At 42.3% G+C, this 16,385-nt stretch overlaps 2 protein-coding genes across 2 annotated transcripts; both read left to right on the forward strand.

Moving 5' to 3' along the window:
* Positions 1 to 231: 231 nt before the first annotated feature.
* stub1 (STIP1 homology and U-Box containing protein 1) lies at positions 232 to 5,938 on the forward strand. Its single transcript, XM_040023455.1, has 8 exons — positions 232 to 377; positions 1,112 to 1,327; positions 1,475 to 1,673; positions 2,847 to 3,012; positions 3,119 to 3,194; positions 3,330 to 3,386; positions 4,414 to 4,530; positions 5,353 to 5,938. Exons 2-8 carry the CDS (start codon positions 1,214 to 1,216, stop codon positions 5,476 to 5,478), a joined length of 855 nt encoding a protein of 284 aa, XP_039879389.1. The 5' UTR covers positions 232 to 377; positions 1,112 to 1,213; the 3' UTR covers positions 5,479 to 5,938.
* Positions 5,939 to 7,271: 1,333 nt separating this feature from the next.
* LOC120728505 (pentraxin fusion protein-like) lies at positions 7,272 to 14,667 on the forward strand. Its single transcript, XM_040023456.1, has 3 exons — positions 7,272 to 8,402; positions 8,517 to 8,592; positions 10,253 to 14,667. Exons 1-3 carry the CDS (start codon positions 8,235 to 8,237, stop codon positions 10,861 to 10,863), a joined length of 855 nt encoding a protein of 284 aa, XP_039879390.1. The 5' UTR covers positions 7,272 to 8,234; the 3' UTR covers positions 10,864 to 14,667.
* The last annotated feature ends 1,718 nt before the right edge of the window (positions 14,668 to 16,385 follow it).

Raw genomic sequence — 16,385 nt, forward strand, 5'->3', positions numbered from 1 at the left:
CCATTAGGAGCCTAAAGGGAGCAAGCGGAAGAAGAAGAAGAATGCACACCTTAGAAGACCGATTGCATGTATGCAGCTCGTAATTATGCTTATAGAAACTGTTTATACAGTTAGATGGTCGTATTTAATTGTCTATTTAATCGGAAGTTCATATTGATGTGGTGTGAACTGGGTGAACTTAAGGGTATGCGCTGTATAGACATGAAGCTGGACTGGTCATACTCCCGGCTTCCGTCGAGTTCGCGTCAAAGCGCTTGACGTCAGCATAACAACAACCTGTCATGACAGCTCGTATGGGGGAAAAATTAATCGATTAAAGATTTGATCTTGAGTTACATAAAACTGGTTTCTCTTGGATGTGGGATTCCTGCTGAAAGGTAAGAGTTGAAAACCGTATAACCGCGAAACAAACCCTGTACGGGACAGAAGGTAAACTAAACCTCAGTGAGCTGTGTGGAAAATAAGCTAACGTAGCGTTAGCTGGTTTTTCTTTTCTGTGGTTAACAAATGTCGAGGCGACTCTTTCAGTCCCACAATTGTTACAGAACTAACCTACTAACTAGCTGCTGGTTATATCGAGTGAGTGAGCTTTACTGTCTTCAAACTAGCCAGCCACCCGGCATTAAGCGACAACATTGCTTACTGAGCTAGCTTAGCCATGCTAGCATAGCAGCGATCTCTTGTCTGCTGGTGACCAGAGTTAGCAGCATTGTCCGTGTGTGTGCTTGTGTAACGGCTGTATTTCAGTTTTAGTGAGTAAAACAATAGCGATATAGTTTGTTAATACTGTTCGTCTACAGCTTTCAGTGTAACACTGCGCTTAAATGCAATGCTAAGGACCGCGGCTGTGTGATGTTTGGTGATAGCCAGCTGTGCTGCTCATTGACTCGCCTCTGATGTCCGTCACATGAATAGTTAACTCGCCGGCGGTGCAGCCACCTCGCTGTAGTTTTCAGCTGTGAGCGCAGTCAGCAAATTAAACGGATGCCTTTTGGGTGGCATCAACCCACTGCACCTAATTCGCTCAAGACGCGCATTGCAGGTGCATTGCAGTGAATGTTCACTGAAACTGTGTCTCTGTTCTTGTTGTTGTGTGTGTGTGTGACCTCAGGAAGGACGGGGCATTCTTAAACCTGTCGTTTAGCCAGCCGAAGAGACGGGGAACAGGATAGGGAAGCAGGGCGAGGCGGGCCCCGCGGAGCCGGTGGAGAAGATGGCCGGCAGCCCGGAGAAGAGTTCCACCGCGCAGGAGCTGAAGGAGCAGGGAAACCGGCTGTTCCTCTGCCGCAAGTACCAGGAGGCTGCTACGTGTTACAGTAAAGCTATTGTGAGTAATTTCTGACACAAATGCTGCAGTGATGTCTTTGTTTTCTTCTTCTTTTATTAAAGCTAAGTGAAACGAAGTGGATGCAGATTCCCTCTGGATGAAAAATGAGGTTACAATGCACGTTTATTGTCCTCTGATTCTCTACAGAACCGTAATCCATCCGTGGCAGTATACTACACCAACCGAGCTCTCTGCTATGTGAAGCTGCAGCAGCATGACAAAGCCCTGGCAGATTGTAAGCATGCGCTGGAGCTGGACAGTCAATCAGTTAAGGCACACTTCTTCTTGGGTCAGTGTCACCTGGAGCTGGAGAACTACGATGAGGCCATTGGGAACCTACAGAAAGGTCAGAAAAAACTCCAGAATGATGGTGAAAATGCTGCTGGTGCATTGCACAAATTTACTCGTGCAGTTCCTCATTCATGTGAAAGTTAATTGTTAAGATCAGTGAGGCCTCAGAGGGTTGGGAGCTCTTCTCTGAGGCACAGCATATGTTTGCATGAGCTGTTGTCAGTGTAATGATATGTTAGAAGGAAAGAAAGCTGGAATTTTGTCTCCACTCAGTGTTATGGTTGCTTCTCTTGGATGAAGCTTCACTATATGAAATGATTCATGAATGTATGGTTATGAGACTTTACAGAAAGTAATTCAGTGATAATTTAAACGCCAATCTAACGCTAACCATGATTTGTGACTACTAGTTTCGCTTAGTTTATAAAAAACTGGAAGCCCGCCTATTACTCAGTCGTGAAAAATGGACCAAAGTAATTCCACAACTTAATGAGAAATAAATCACTTTTCAAAAGTGGAATAACTCACAGTATAGGAGAGCCTTTCACCAGTTTAGCAAACTTGTTTTGGGATGTTCCTCCCTGCATGGAGAGCCTGTATCTTTGGCAAGTTTGGCTTGCAGATATTTCTACAGGTCGAACTCTCTGCAGACTCCCTGAGCGCTTTATCGCAGTGCTTCGTGCAGCTGCTGACTTCCAAGTCAGCCCATGGCTTTGTTGTGGGCTGCAGCTGATCGATTAAGAAGAAAAGTACACAAAATATGTTAGATAAGTGCAGGTCATGGTTAGTCACTGTTAATGCAAATACTGATAGTGAATCTTAGGTGGCTACAGTTTAATCATGAACAAAAGAGAAACTCAGTTTGTTCTTTGGAGGAACTTTTTTTTTTAATATCAGCTTTTAGCAAACTGGCATTCTTTAATGGTTACACATGGCTAATTACATTATTATTACACATGGCTATTGCCAGTGCTATTTCCCATATGTATTTACATACCTGCTCTTTACAATGACATGATACGTCTGGCCTGTCTGTAACATCAGTACACTGATTAGTAATAGAGCTGCAAGTCAGAGGGTTAGTGGGAACACTGCTGGATGTTTGTATTGTGGATTCAGAACTGTCGCACTCCTAATTAACATCTTTGAATCTACCTTGTGCAGATATTTTGAAGGCAGCATTTTAACTGTAAAGCCACGTTGCTGTAGCGGTGTTTTTCTTTTACAGCTTATAACTTGGCAAAAGAACAAAGGCTGAATTTCGGAGATGACATCCCCAGTGCTTTGCGCATTGCCAAGAAAAAACGCTGGAACAGTATTGAGGAGAAGCGCATCAACCAGGAGAACGAGTTACACGCCTATCTGACCAAACTTATACTGGCTGAGAAGGAAAGGTGAGGCTTTGAAGCACCACATTCTCATTTTTATTTTGATAATTTGGCATGTAGGTGTCATTTTGTCTTGCATGGATAAATTTAAATTAGCTCCTTATTTTTGCAGAGAACTAGAAGAATACAAAGAAAAACAAGATGACAATCAAAATGGAGGCGACGCTGCCAAGATCTCCTCAAAACATGTATGTTTTTGCATTTTGTTTACTTTTTGTAATTAGTGTCACCCTAATGAACAAATATTAAACTGGTGTGTTTTTTAAAATGAAATTGAATATTCATTCATATGTCCGGTTGTTCTGAAACCCTGACGTGGAAAGGACAAGTATCTAATGGATATGGATGAGCTCTTCTCTCAAGTGGACGAGAAAAGAAAAGTGAGTACGATTTTTAACTAATGCTTCGTACTCGTGCAACGCTGACAAATCCGTGATTAGCCTACAGCTTGGCTAACACAGACAGATGCTAACAGTACACGCATACCTACATCACACTGTAAATACACACATTTGTTTCTGTCTGCAGTCAGGCTACATGTTGACATAAGGCTTGTGATCTCTTTAAAAATCCACTTAGACTTCAGATAAACAGCTACTTTTTGTTTTCGACTGCTGCTGTTCCTATGGTAACGGTCACTGCTTGTGTGCCAAGGCTCTCGCTATAGATAGTTGTCGGCTGTGGCAATTGTCATGTAATTGAAACGACACCGTCGCGTCTGCCGAGTGTTTCTCTCCCGTCTGGCTCAGAAGGTGTTCTGCTTAGAGAAAAGTTGACTCAAAGAGTTTCAACTTCAGTAGCTTCGGGTTTGTGGCACTTCTGTCGACAGTCTTTAATATATAATTGGTATAGAAAAAAGCTGAAAAGGGTGAGAAAGGAAAACAGATTACTGTGGCTATAATTTGTTACCATTTTATAGCAAGAAAAAATTAACAGTTTAAGCTGTGACTCTAGGCTCTATGAGAGTTTACACCGTGGGCCACATAAACCCACTTTCATATTAAGTGGGCCCAACCATACGAACTCTCTCTCCATCAGTCTAAGAAGTTAAACTGAAAATTACAAAAAAATCCCAGAAATTTCTATTGTAGAAAGTGAAAAAACTGTAACTTTTTTTCTCATCTAATTGCTTATTTCTTACTCAGTTACTTTAGTGTAATATGAATGGCCATGTTGGAGGTCTTTTTCAGTAGGAAATGTTATAAAACTTGTGATAATACAGTTAAAAGTCCAATATTTAGATTTTCTGATGCCATCCAGTGGGCCGGCTCAGAGTCTTTGCCGGGCCAATTCTGGCCCCCGGGGCTTGTGTTTGACACCCCTGATTTTAGGGGATGGAGCCATGAACAGGATCTCTCAGTATTAGGTCAGAGTGATGCTTCTTTGTATTTTGTTTGTTCCCGTCAGAAGCGAGAGATTCCTGATTATCTTTGTGGGAAGATCAGTTTTGAGCTGATGAGGGAGCCCTGCATCACACCCAGTGGGATCACCTATGATCGCAAGGACATTGAAGAGCACCTACAGGTGAAATGATTGTTGCTTAAAGTGCTGTGCAAACGTCTTGAGCCCCGCTTCTTGACTTTTTTATTTTTTAAGCCGTCTTAAGCAATAGTTCTTTAGGCTTCCTGAAGCTCTTTCAACTTTTGTCTATGGGGACCTGCTGCTTCTTCACTCAGTATTCATATGAATGCCTTTTTTGTTTTTTCTTTTTTTTGTTTAAGCAACATAAAGCATAGAAAAAGCACCTAACTCAAAGGACAAACCAGTGCTGTGTCTAAATGGTAAATGGCCTGTATTTGTATAGCGCTTTACTAGTCCCTAAGGACCCCAAAGCGCTTTACACAACCAGTCATCCACCCATTCACACACACAGTGCGCCCCACCCTGGGAAAAAACACTATTTAAATTGTATCTTTAAGCTCTTTTTCACTAGCAGCCTGTCTCATAAACACATCATTTGTTCAAATTCCTGTGGTTGAACCTATGAAACATGGTGAATAAATCCAAATTTCCAAATTTTTCTGGTTCAGATTGTCATCAGTGCGCCTTGACGGCTACTTACAGAAACGACAAAAGCTGAGACTGTGTTCAGACTGTGCTGAAAAATAAAGATGGTCATGCCAAATATTGAAGTTCGAGCTCCCTAGAATTGTACAAACTCTCTTTTGCCTTCTGTCCTGTATTTCAGCGTATGCTGCACATTTATAATTAATGTATAATGTCCAGCAGCACGTTTTCATTCTGCCAGAGTAGCATTTCATAGCGCAGATGTGCTTCTTTTTTTTCTTATTTTCATAAAATCATCCATTGACGCTAACACTGTGTCTTAACGTGTTCCCTGTGCAGCGAGTTGGTCATTTTGACCCAGTCACCAGGAGTCCCCTGACCCAGGATCAGCTGATCCCCAACCTGGCTATGAAGGAAGTGATAGACGCCTTTATCCAGGAGAACGGCTGGGTGGAGGACTACTGAGGAGAGAGCTCCCATTTCTCCTTCATGCCCCCAAACCCAACTCAAAGCCTGGATAACACAAGACTATAGAGAACAGATCACCCCTTGCCTGGATATGTGCTTTACACAAGCAGGAAAAGCCACACTAAGGACTACCAAACGGGAGCCACGTATCTTGGTCTGCCTCCTCTCCCTCCCATTTTCTCCTCCCTTATCTTCACCGTCTGAGGCATCCATGGCCTGCCGCTCCCTTTAAAACCTCCTCTCATTCTGCTCCTTCTAGTCTTTCTCTCTGACTTCCTCTCTGTCACGATGTTTCTGGTCTTTTCAAGCCCGACTCCTTTCTCTACTCAAATATGGGCCTCTCTCTCAGGTCCTCCCTCTTCTTCTCTCTTTCTCTGAGTGCCACAGTCGTCGGAAAGCATCACCATTGCACTCCAGTGTTTCACACAAACCATCAATTATTTTAAAAAAAGAAGAAGAAAAAAAAAATCCACACTTTTGGTGGCAGAATTGATGAAAACATTGGCTTATTTGATGTTTACTCTAGTATTTTCTAGTCATCTTTTTCCATTAAGTAATTTAGCATTCATCCACTTCTTAATGTACATTTATCGAAGTGGTAACTAAAATGCCAAAAACCTGTCGCGAACGAGGGTTGTTTGTATGCAAGTTTTAAAATAATCGATAATCGGAAAGGGAAACGAGTCCCTTTCTCATACGGCCACCTCACCACAGTGTACGTTTTTATTAGTTTGTTTAGTTTTATTCACATATCAATCACACCCCATTACAGACAATTGAGATGAACTGAATGTATTCATTATATATTCCTTAGGTTTGGACTTAACCTTCAGTAATTCAAGATGCTTTTTTTTAAGTATCAGGACAATGTTAAGGTTTTCATGACAAGCCTTGAACTGAAAGGCCTTTAAACTGGAAGCAGAAAACAAAATGCTGTATTACAAAAAAACCCCAATAAATGTGTTCTTTTTGCTGGATAATAATTTAAAACCTTTAAATGTTTGGATTGGACCGATTACATCAGCTGCTTTGAGGACTGGTCCGTGCTGTCTGTGTCTCGTGCTGTTTACCTGGTATGACAGTGGACGCTCGCATCAAGCATGAAGTGAATTTTGTTCTCCTTTGTATCAAAATACAAAGATAAGCTGTGTTTCTGGGTTTTTTTTGTTTTTCCACCTTCTCGCTGTTGATTTTTATGCACCTTCTCCTCACAGTTTCGAAGAAATCGGCCGCAGAAGCTTGCGGAAACCAATCGCCTGTGTGAACCTAACTTTAAAGTTTAAGAAAGTTAAAGTTCCCCAGCATCGTGGCCCCCCGACCCGTTTCACAGAAATGCTGGAAGAGTTACAAAACCGTATCTCATCTGTACCTCAGTCTCTCTCTGTAAACCGCATTTTTAGTCGAGTGCTGTTAGTTTACAGGCTTTTTCAGCTGAATGTGTCTGTGTTGAATTAGGCCTGCTAGTGGATTGTATTGGGCTGCAGGTGGTGTACATAATTTGCTGGTGTATTTCAGGTTTTATTTCTTGACAAAATATTCATTTTTTTTTGTCATGTTCTTTTTTTTTTTTTCTTGAACTCTTAGAGCTTGAGAAACTGTATTAAATGTAGATATGTTGATAACATAAACACCTGATTCAGTTTTTGTTTGTCCCCATTAAACCGTGAACTACGAGGTCGTTTGTTCTGGTGTTTCTGTTTATTTAAACAAACAAAAATTCATTAAACAACACCACACAAAATTCCAGCTTTACAGCTCGTGATTTTAATCCTGCAATAAATGCTGATTTGGTGAATCTTTTATTTGGTTTTTATTCTTTAAGGTATCACTGTGCGTTTGCGTCTGTAGTAGGCTGTAGTTTGATTCGATAGTGGTGTTGTTTTTTGGGGTTTTTTTTTTTTGTTTTTTTTTACATGAGAATGAAAGATATTTAGATTTTCTTCCTGCTGTATTGCGCAATTTCCCTGTTTTTGAATTTCAGATAGCAGCTTTCAGTGTCTCTTTAAAATTGTGAAATCTGCATTAAAACCTTCATAGTTTTAAAGCTGAGGCTGATAATTTATCCATTTTTTTTACTGCTTATCTTGGTCCAGGTCACATGGGTAAAGTATTTATTTAAAGTACTTTGTTAGTTACTTTTGGAAACTTGTGTGTGCTACTGAAAACTTTTTTTGTGCCATTTTTAACTCAAGTCTACTCATACAAAGTGTCATGCGCATTAACATCTATCTAGACCTGCTAATTATGTGCTGTTGACTTGTACTTCCAGCAGGTTTGTGCCACGCAAAGAGTGTACTGCCAGGAGGCTGAGGGGCAGTAACGAACATCCACTGCTCTGTCACAGTTCTTGGAAAAACCTGTTTATCCATCTTTTTTCTTCCAGTCAAAGGGAAAACTATTCCAGCCGTCGTAAGAGGAGAGGTGGGGTGTATCCTGGAAGAAACTAAATTGCAGTGTTGCAACACACCGGCAACCTATCCAGGGGTGCCCAACTGCAACCCCGACCTGGTGAGCGAGGAAAGGAAGGAGTTACAAATTGTTATGAAAAATCAACAAATAACCAAGTATTTCACAGTCTAAAGCCCGTGTAACAACGAATGGTCCACCAGCTGAAAACCTTTAAGGTTTGTCTGATGCAAGAGCTGCTGTAATTTTCATGCGTTCATGCTAGAGGCTCTGATGCAAACACTTCATGCTGGTTGATGGTGATGCAGACAGAAATAGATGAAACGATGTGAGCGTGGCTCAGTCACATGTACAGACGGTGTCACTCAGCCCTCACACACCAGGCCTATTGTCAGAGCATCATTGAAAGAGCTGACGTCAGGGCCTGTGCAAGGAGGGAAGAGGACCAGGCACGGGTCACTGTTGAGTGGGAAAGAGTTGGCAGCAGAGAACATCAACAACACAACATTAAAATGGTAAGAAAATCAGTTTTTCTCGGTAATTTTGCACATACTTACATTTTTTTTAATATAGTTCAGTAATTGATATCAGTCCGGAGCTGCTGTCAGATGCTTGTTCGTGTGTTGCAGAGCAACAACGCTGTGAAGTTTGGTGAGGCTCTGCTGGGTGTTTTATTGCTTGTGACTTTCTCCTCATCCACACAAGGTATGGATTTAAAAACTACATTTTATAGGCAAAAAAAAAAGTCATTTTACCAAAGTTTGTGAACAAAACCCATCGCTAGAGATTGATCAAGCTATTTATTCCTTTTAATCATACCTAAATTTTCCATATACAAAGTCAGTTTTGAATAAAATAAATAAAGGTTTTTGGTAGTTTCTCATAAGCTTCCAATATTCCCAGCTCGTTTCTTATACTTCAAACTGAAGGAATAAGAACAGGATTACTGATTTGCTGGAAAGCGTAGGGATGACCGAGCTTTGGTGTGCAGGCCTTAACATAAGAAATGCTGTGAGTCCAGTCACAGACTGGTTTTGTCTTTCCATACAACTGACTGCCAGATGTCCACAGACATATCTCGTTTCACGTTGCATCTTTAAATTAATGTCTGTGCTCTAAAATTAAAGTGAGTTTTTTCTTCCTTCAAATCTCCAACAGTAGAACATTTTGTTTCAGTCGTTTTCAGCCTTTAATGATCAAATTTGTTTGAATCGGGTACACCTGCTATCTTTTAAAAACTATTGCTCATTTAGTCCAGGTTTACAAAAAAAAAAAGTTTTTTGATGAACTCACTTGCCACTTTATTAGGTACATCCTGTTAGTTCCAGGTCGGACTCACTTTCATCCTTACTGCCTTAAGCTGAAAACGTTTTGGTCCTTACAGACATGACAGCATCATGCTGCAGATCCATGATGCTAATCTTCAGTTCCACCACATCCCAAAGGCACAGTTTTGGACTGAGATCTGACTGTATTTAGTCAACTTGTGGTCATGTTCAAAAAACCAGTTGCAGATGATTTGTGCTTTGTGACATAGAGCGTATTCTTGCTGGAAGCAGCCATCAGAAGACGCGTACACTGTGGACATAAAGGGATGGATTTAGTCAGGAACAATACTTAGGTAGGCTGTGGTGTTTAAATGATGCTCAGTCAATACGAAGAGTCCCAAAATGTGCCAAGAAAATGCGCCCTCTGCTTTAAGATTCAACATGTTGGTCATTAAGATGCTCTTCTGCATACTTTAGTTATGACAAGTGGTTATTTGACTCTCTTCTTATCAGCTCTAAGCTGTTTGGACATTCTGATCTGATGCCTGACAACAACAAGGCATTGTCACCCAGAGAATCGCCGCTTGCTGCATATTCTCTCTCACTCTCGGGCATAAAATCAGACCACTCTCTATAAACCCTGGAGATGGTTTTGTGGGAAAATCCCAGCAGCTCAGCAGTTTGTATAAACACTTAGACCAACAAACACGTTCAAAGTCACCTAAGTCACCTTTCTTATCCTTTCCAATGCTCAGTTTGAAATTCACCATGACCATGTGCACATACCTAAATGAAATGAGTTGCAACTTTGTGGTTGGTTGATGTATTTGCATTAAGTAGCAGGTAACAGGTGAACCTAATGAAGTGGCCGATGAGTGTATATGTTGCATTTATTTGAACTAATTCGCGGTTGTTTTAAAGCTTGAGAATCTGGTAGCCTTGTGTACTGATAGGCAATTTAAAAACAGCAATAGATTAAAAACAGCTTTAAAAAAATTACTTTTATTATCGCACCTTCATTGGAACAATTAGAAAAGCTTTGCATGATTGTACCTGTATGTCATAAACTCACAGATTTATCGTCTTGTTAACCGCAGTGGGTCTGAGCGACAAAGTCCTGGTCTTCCCCTATGAGACGGACTTCAGCTACGTGGCCTTGATCCCGCAGAAGGAGATGGGGCTGAAGGCCTTCACCCTCTGCATGCGTGTGGCCACCGAGCTGCCGGAGGAGCGCCAGATCATCCTGTTCGCCTACCGCACAGCCGACTACGATGAACTCAACGTGTGGCGCGAGAAGGACGGCCGCATCTCCTTTTACCTGAGCGGCGACGGCGTCTTCTTTCACCTGCCCCCACTCACCACCTTCCGCACCAGCCTCTGCCTCACCTGGGAGTCGCGCACCGGCCTCGCCGCCTTTTGGGTGGACGGGAAGCGTAGCACCTACCAGGTCTACAAACCCGGCCACACCATCCGTCCGAAGGGCACCGTCCTCCTGGGGCAAGATCCAGACAAACACCTGGGAGGCTTGGAGGCCACGCAGAGCTTTGTGGGGGAAATGACGGATCTGAATATGTGGGACTATGTGCTCTCCAGGAGCATGATCCAGGGCTGGCACTACGGACACAAAGTCCCCAAAGGGAATATCTTCGACTGGGCCACCATGGAGTACGAGGTGACCGGGAACGTGATGGTGGTGGATGATGACTGACTCAATTTGAAGTCCAGAGCAGAGACGGATGAGGCTTTGGAGGTCGGTGTGGGACTTGCGTGTCTTCTTTTCCTTCTTAGATTTAGTGTTTTATTTTGTGACCATTTAACTGTTCTGACGTGAAGTTCTTCACATTAACATCACATTAAAAACAAGGTAAATCTCAAACTCAAGAGTTGATGTTGCCAGATATGTCCATAAGGGGGCACTCTATGCCAGTTCACACCATTACAGCAAGCTGTCTAAAATTAAGCATCAGCTATATATCATCATTTTTTTTTTAATTAATAAAATCCAGATTTATTTAAATGTGTCAATCTTAGTTTTGTTTGCATATTTCAAAGAGAAGTGCCAAATGACCAAGACAACGCCTTACACCATAATGCTTTCAGCAGCCGTTAATAATATAGAATTTAAACTCAAAGCTGCAATGCAACTTCAAGTTAAGACAATTATTTACAAATAAAGATATGTATCTGCAGAATTAAACACGCTGTAAGAAAAACACATTTGTCAGTCTGTAACGTTGAGGTTAAAACCGTGGAGGAGATACTGGAACAGCGAGCAGAGGCAGGTATTATTTCTGCAGGAGACCAAATGATTTAAAGCACACCGAGAGACAAATAGCAATCACTGTGTTTGAAATCCGTTACGTTGCCTTTGGTTAGCGCGCTCACTCATGAATTTTCCATGTTTCAGCTGATGTAAGAGCGCTTTTGGGTCTGAAATAAAAGGCGTGCCGTGTGCATAACTAATAATGTTTGTTATTAAAGAGAGTGCTCCATCTTTGAACTCTGGCAGCTTCCTCTTCATAATCGTCTGCTTCTTTTTCCACACAAAGAGTTTTTGCTCAGCTCATATATGACGATATGGTTCAGCTCCTGATAGTAGGGCAAAAATCACATTTTTATAGAAATGACATATGTGCCTCTCAAATCAGTGTGTTACCATTCTCCTGCACCCCAGGAGTAAAATCTCACTTTTAAGCTTAAGTGACAGCTTCTCACGTGGAGTTTAAAGTTGACATTTTTACCAATGGAAATTTACAGCACGGCGAACAAACCTAAGTGTTACTTGCAAAAATCGAGTCGTATGGAGTTGCTTCACTCACAAAGACGCCTCAGAATGAGCTCGGGGTCAGATCTCCTCCATCCAAGTGTAACACAGTAACCCTGAGTTCGAGCGCGTGCTGGCCCTGCCTGCCTACACCACCGCCCTGACCTCCTTGCAGAGACGGCGGAGAAGTTTCCAGCACTCAAGCCCATGCAGGCTTCCTTGAGGGTGGGAAAGTGCTGCGTTCTTGTGTGTGTGTGTGTGTGTGTGTTTATTTTGACCAAACCAGCCGTCGGCTCTCTCGCAGCAGCTAAATAAGGAGAAGGCAGGGCCAATGAGTTCTGACTGCGGGTCAGCAGCCAAATGTTCCACCTTCTTGGATGTTGCAATGCATCAATCGCAGTGCCCACTCACTGTGTGGTAACACCTTTGTAGACCATCTGCCCATGCCTGGCTTCTTAGCCCTCTGGTACGTGCGCGCGCGCACACACACACACACACACACACACACACACACACACACACACACACACACACACACACACACACACACACACACACACACACACACACAAAAAGAGCCTGATTTTTCCTTCTTTTTGCATCTCTACCCAAGAGGGATACTTCTTCTTTTATAGATACTTATAAATTTCTACCAATATAGTTTATATTGATAGAAATTCCAGTTTCAAAACTTATAAGAGGTTACATAGTGGCAGTGATATGACCTCTAACAAAGACAGACAAACACGTCTTCAGCTAGTAAGTGTTCATTTCTCCTAATTTATCTCCAATTCAGCACATTTGTTTGCTTTGCAGATGAGATGACACGTAGGGACCGCACCCTCGCATTTCTGCAGCAAAGGAGGACTTGACATGAGGACAAAATCAGTGGCCTCCCCACAGAGAGGATAATTATTCCCTGTGTCCCCGTGCGTTGCATGTATAATCCAACTGTACAAACAGTTGAGGGGCCCCTCGTCCTGCTTGCGGACAGCGCTGCCAGCTCGGGCCCACGAGATCTGCATATTGGCCCACGGTGCTGGGGAAGCTGTCGGAGGCGAGGCGATGCCACTGAGCGCATGTTTGTGTGCACGGAGCTGGTGAAGATGTTTTCCACGCGAGAGGAGATAGACGGCAAGAGGGAGCCCCGTGCGAGCCGGCGAGGGGGAGACAGAAGGAGGGCCGTTCTGGCTTCCTTCAAGCAACTCCAAATAGATTTCCAGGCAAAACATATCTGCATACGCAAGACAGTGCTACGAGCTATCCGAGTGAGCCGTGGCATGTGTGCACTGAACAGATGGGTAATTTTTTTAGAGCTTTCTTGCAGAAATTTCAGCCCATTAAATTGAGGATCTTGGGCATTATTCAGCCTGCTTTTTTTTCTCTTCCTTTTCATAAGGCGCAGAAAGAATTATCCCGCTTTGTTTGACAGATTTAGTGCATGACGTATGAATCAAAAATATGAGATGAAATCTACAGATTCTCAACATAAGCTTGGGAATTCATTCACTGACAAAAGCATATGACATATATGAAAGTCTAGCAGAGGGCGGAGAAAACTGTCACTTCTGCAAAGACGTCTGTCACTACAAACTTTACAAAACTGAAAAAAAAAGCTTGGGGGAAAAAAGTGCACTTGGCCACAATAAACCAAATAAGCATGTGCACAACCGGGTTTTTATACAATCGTATGATTTTCAAATCTATGACCAAAATCCTGATGTGGGGGCTGAAGATGTGACCTGATTGTCAGGTCGCTCTTTCTTTCTCTCTCCCTCTCTCTCTTAGAGGTTGTGATCTGCCAGAATGGGCGTTAAGTCCTCACCCTCTGGGCTGTATGAAAAATTCACCAGGCCTTCCCATTAGAGTCAGTCTGAATCAGGGAGCAGGCGTTACAGCGGCCACTCGCATGACACTTTTATCACTCGGCATTTAGCGACGCAGATGTTACGTTTATAAAAACACAAAACCACAGCAGAGGTCGTTTCTTCAGTTGAGCCGAGCGTCTTCTGTGTGATCAGCGGTGGAGTGATGCGTTAGAGTCCCGGTGCAGGATTTTCACACTGATGGTGCGAGACCTGACCTTTTCCAGGAGTGAGTGTGTGAGAGCAGTTGGCTGTGTCCGCTGTGATACCTCCAGGCGGGACACCTAACACCGTACCGTCTACCTCTGAGTGCAGCTCGTGTCCTATGTCGCTGTGTTTAAGGTGGAGGTGGGGGTGAATAGGGGTGGGGGCGTACCTGACAATAGCCCTTTAATATATATAATATATAATATGTTCCGGCACTGTTTCAGAGGGGTCGGTCCCCTGCAAAGGCCATAAGTATCAGTGTCACTGCGTTACATTTAGGGGTAAACCTTTTAGAATTAAAGGGAACATGCACTAAATTTAAATGTAAAGTCTGTTTTACACACTAATGGGGACTAGAGTATGTGATATATTCTGGAGGGTTTTTTTAAGTCTTTCTTCTATAAACAAAAATTAACTGTCAAATGCAGAAAAAGACGAACATTCATGCTCATTATAGTTTGAATAAATACACAGTTTTGATCTGAAAGAGGCTCAGATCAGCTGCTCCTCTGGGCTCAGCTTACCTTTGTGTTATCTGTATTATGTGACGCATTTGGGAATCTTTGGAGGGTCACTCATAGCCACAGCTTATGTATTTGAACATAAGCCGGTTGTTAAATATGCTTTTATTAGAAGCTAATTCAGTGAAGTCCCCCTTAAATTTTGTCCTTTTTTTTAAAAAAAAAAAACAACCCTTAAACTATTTATTGGATTTATTGCAAAAATAGCCAAATATTCACTGATTTCAGTTTCTGCAATGTGAGGATTTGTCTACCTGTATTAAATTCATAAGAGAGCAGCACAGTTATCAGTCATGTGACAGGGATGTTACTGTTCTCAATGCCACTAAATAGCCCACTTTATCAATATATTTAACAAAACAAGCTATTTTCGGCCAGACATTTAAAGCATTCCTCTGAATCCGTCCACCATAACATATTTAACTGTTCCTGTCTGCTCCACCCCAAAGGAAAGAAGCATCAGAGGAGGAGAGGAGGTCGAGAGGAGCACGAGAGGCTCTGCGGTTGAATGCGTTGCGGCTTTTAGCTGTGAATTCCCCTCCGTCGCCTCTGGGCTGGCCTCTGCTGTGAACATATGAGCCATGCCACAGCGTGTGGTGCTGGGAGATGGTCCAGAGCCTCCTGATTAAATATTACAGCCGTCTAAATGGATGGAGATTAGCCTCTGTGGGAATGTTAGGGCTTAATTTACCCCCGGGCCAGTTGTGTGTGTGTGCCTTTGTAGATGTAAAAGGCAGAGAGGATACGGGCTGTTGTTCGTGTGCCCCAGTGTAACGTGTCGGTAGGTCACTGGAGGATGTTCTGTGGTTTCACAGTGAGCAGCTTAACAGGATAAACAAGTTTAATCAACTTTAAGGTTTTATGTAATTTGCAGTTCTGCTTTTTAAGCTATGAAAATATATTTTTTTTCCTCCCTTCTAGTCATGAGAGAAGCGTACCACCACACAGGATCTGGTTAAATGGGACAGTTCTCATATAGTGTTATACTCATCCACTTAAAGTGCCACATACAGCACGTCTCATTCACACAAGCACTTTTTTCTACAGCCAAGCCCTTGAAGAAACTTGGGGTTCAGTATCTTCCCTGAGACTTGAGCAGCCAGGGACAAAACCACCAAACTATTAGTAGACAACGTGCTCGACAACTTCCTGAGCCACAACCACACATCCGCCAAAGGCAGAAATTATTGGGGTTTTTTTTTTAATTAATTAAAAAAATAAATAGATAAATTTTGTCTCATGAGGCTGAGGCTGCACAACTATAAAACAAGATAATAAACCTGGGCAAAAAACACTACATTAAGAAAAATATTATGTTTGTTACTCTAATTTGTTTAGCTGATGTAATTTGAATAAGATTCCAATAGCTTTATGTCCGAAATGTATGAAAGTTGGTGAGAAACACACATAGATGAAAGAAAGAAAAAAAAACCATCATATGTTTGTCTGATTCTTTCTGGTTTTCACAACAAATGCAGCCGATACTAAAGATATGACACCCCTAATCTGGCCTTAGAGGGCCTTTTATGACGAGTCTTCTACCCTGCATGTTTTTACTTATTTATTCCATGTACTGACGCATTTTACAGCCTGACTTCACATTAGGACATGTAGTGTAAAAAACACGCTTTCAGTTATACGATAGTCCATTTCTAACAGGATAGCCAACACGGGCTCAGGGTTTTGACAGTCGTGTCCTCCCTCCACAGCAGAGTTCACACCCCGGCATCCACAGTCACTCTGTTTGAGTGCAGATATCAGTCAGAGCAATTTATTCACACGTATGGAATAAATTACTGTCATCTTAATTGCGGTCTGTTCTCTGTGATCTGTTATGCCATCTCAACATTTGCTGTGAATTATTGATCACTTG

This window comes from Simochromis diagramma, unplaced genomic scaffold (genome assembly GCF_900408965.1).
Source record: "Simochromis diagramma unplaced genomic scaffold, fSimDia1.1 OVJJ01000208.1, whole genome shotgun sequence".
Taxonomy (NCBI): Eukaryota; Metazoa; Chordata; class Actinopteri; order Cichliformes; family Cichlidae; genus Simochromis; species Simochromis diagramma.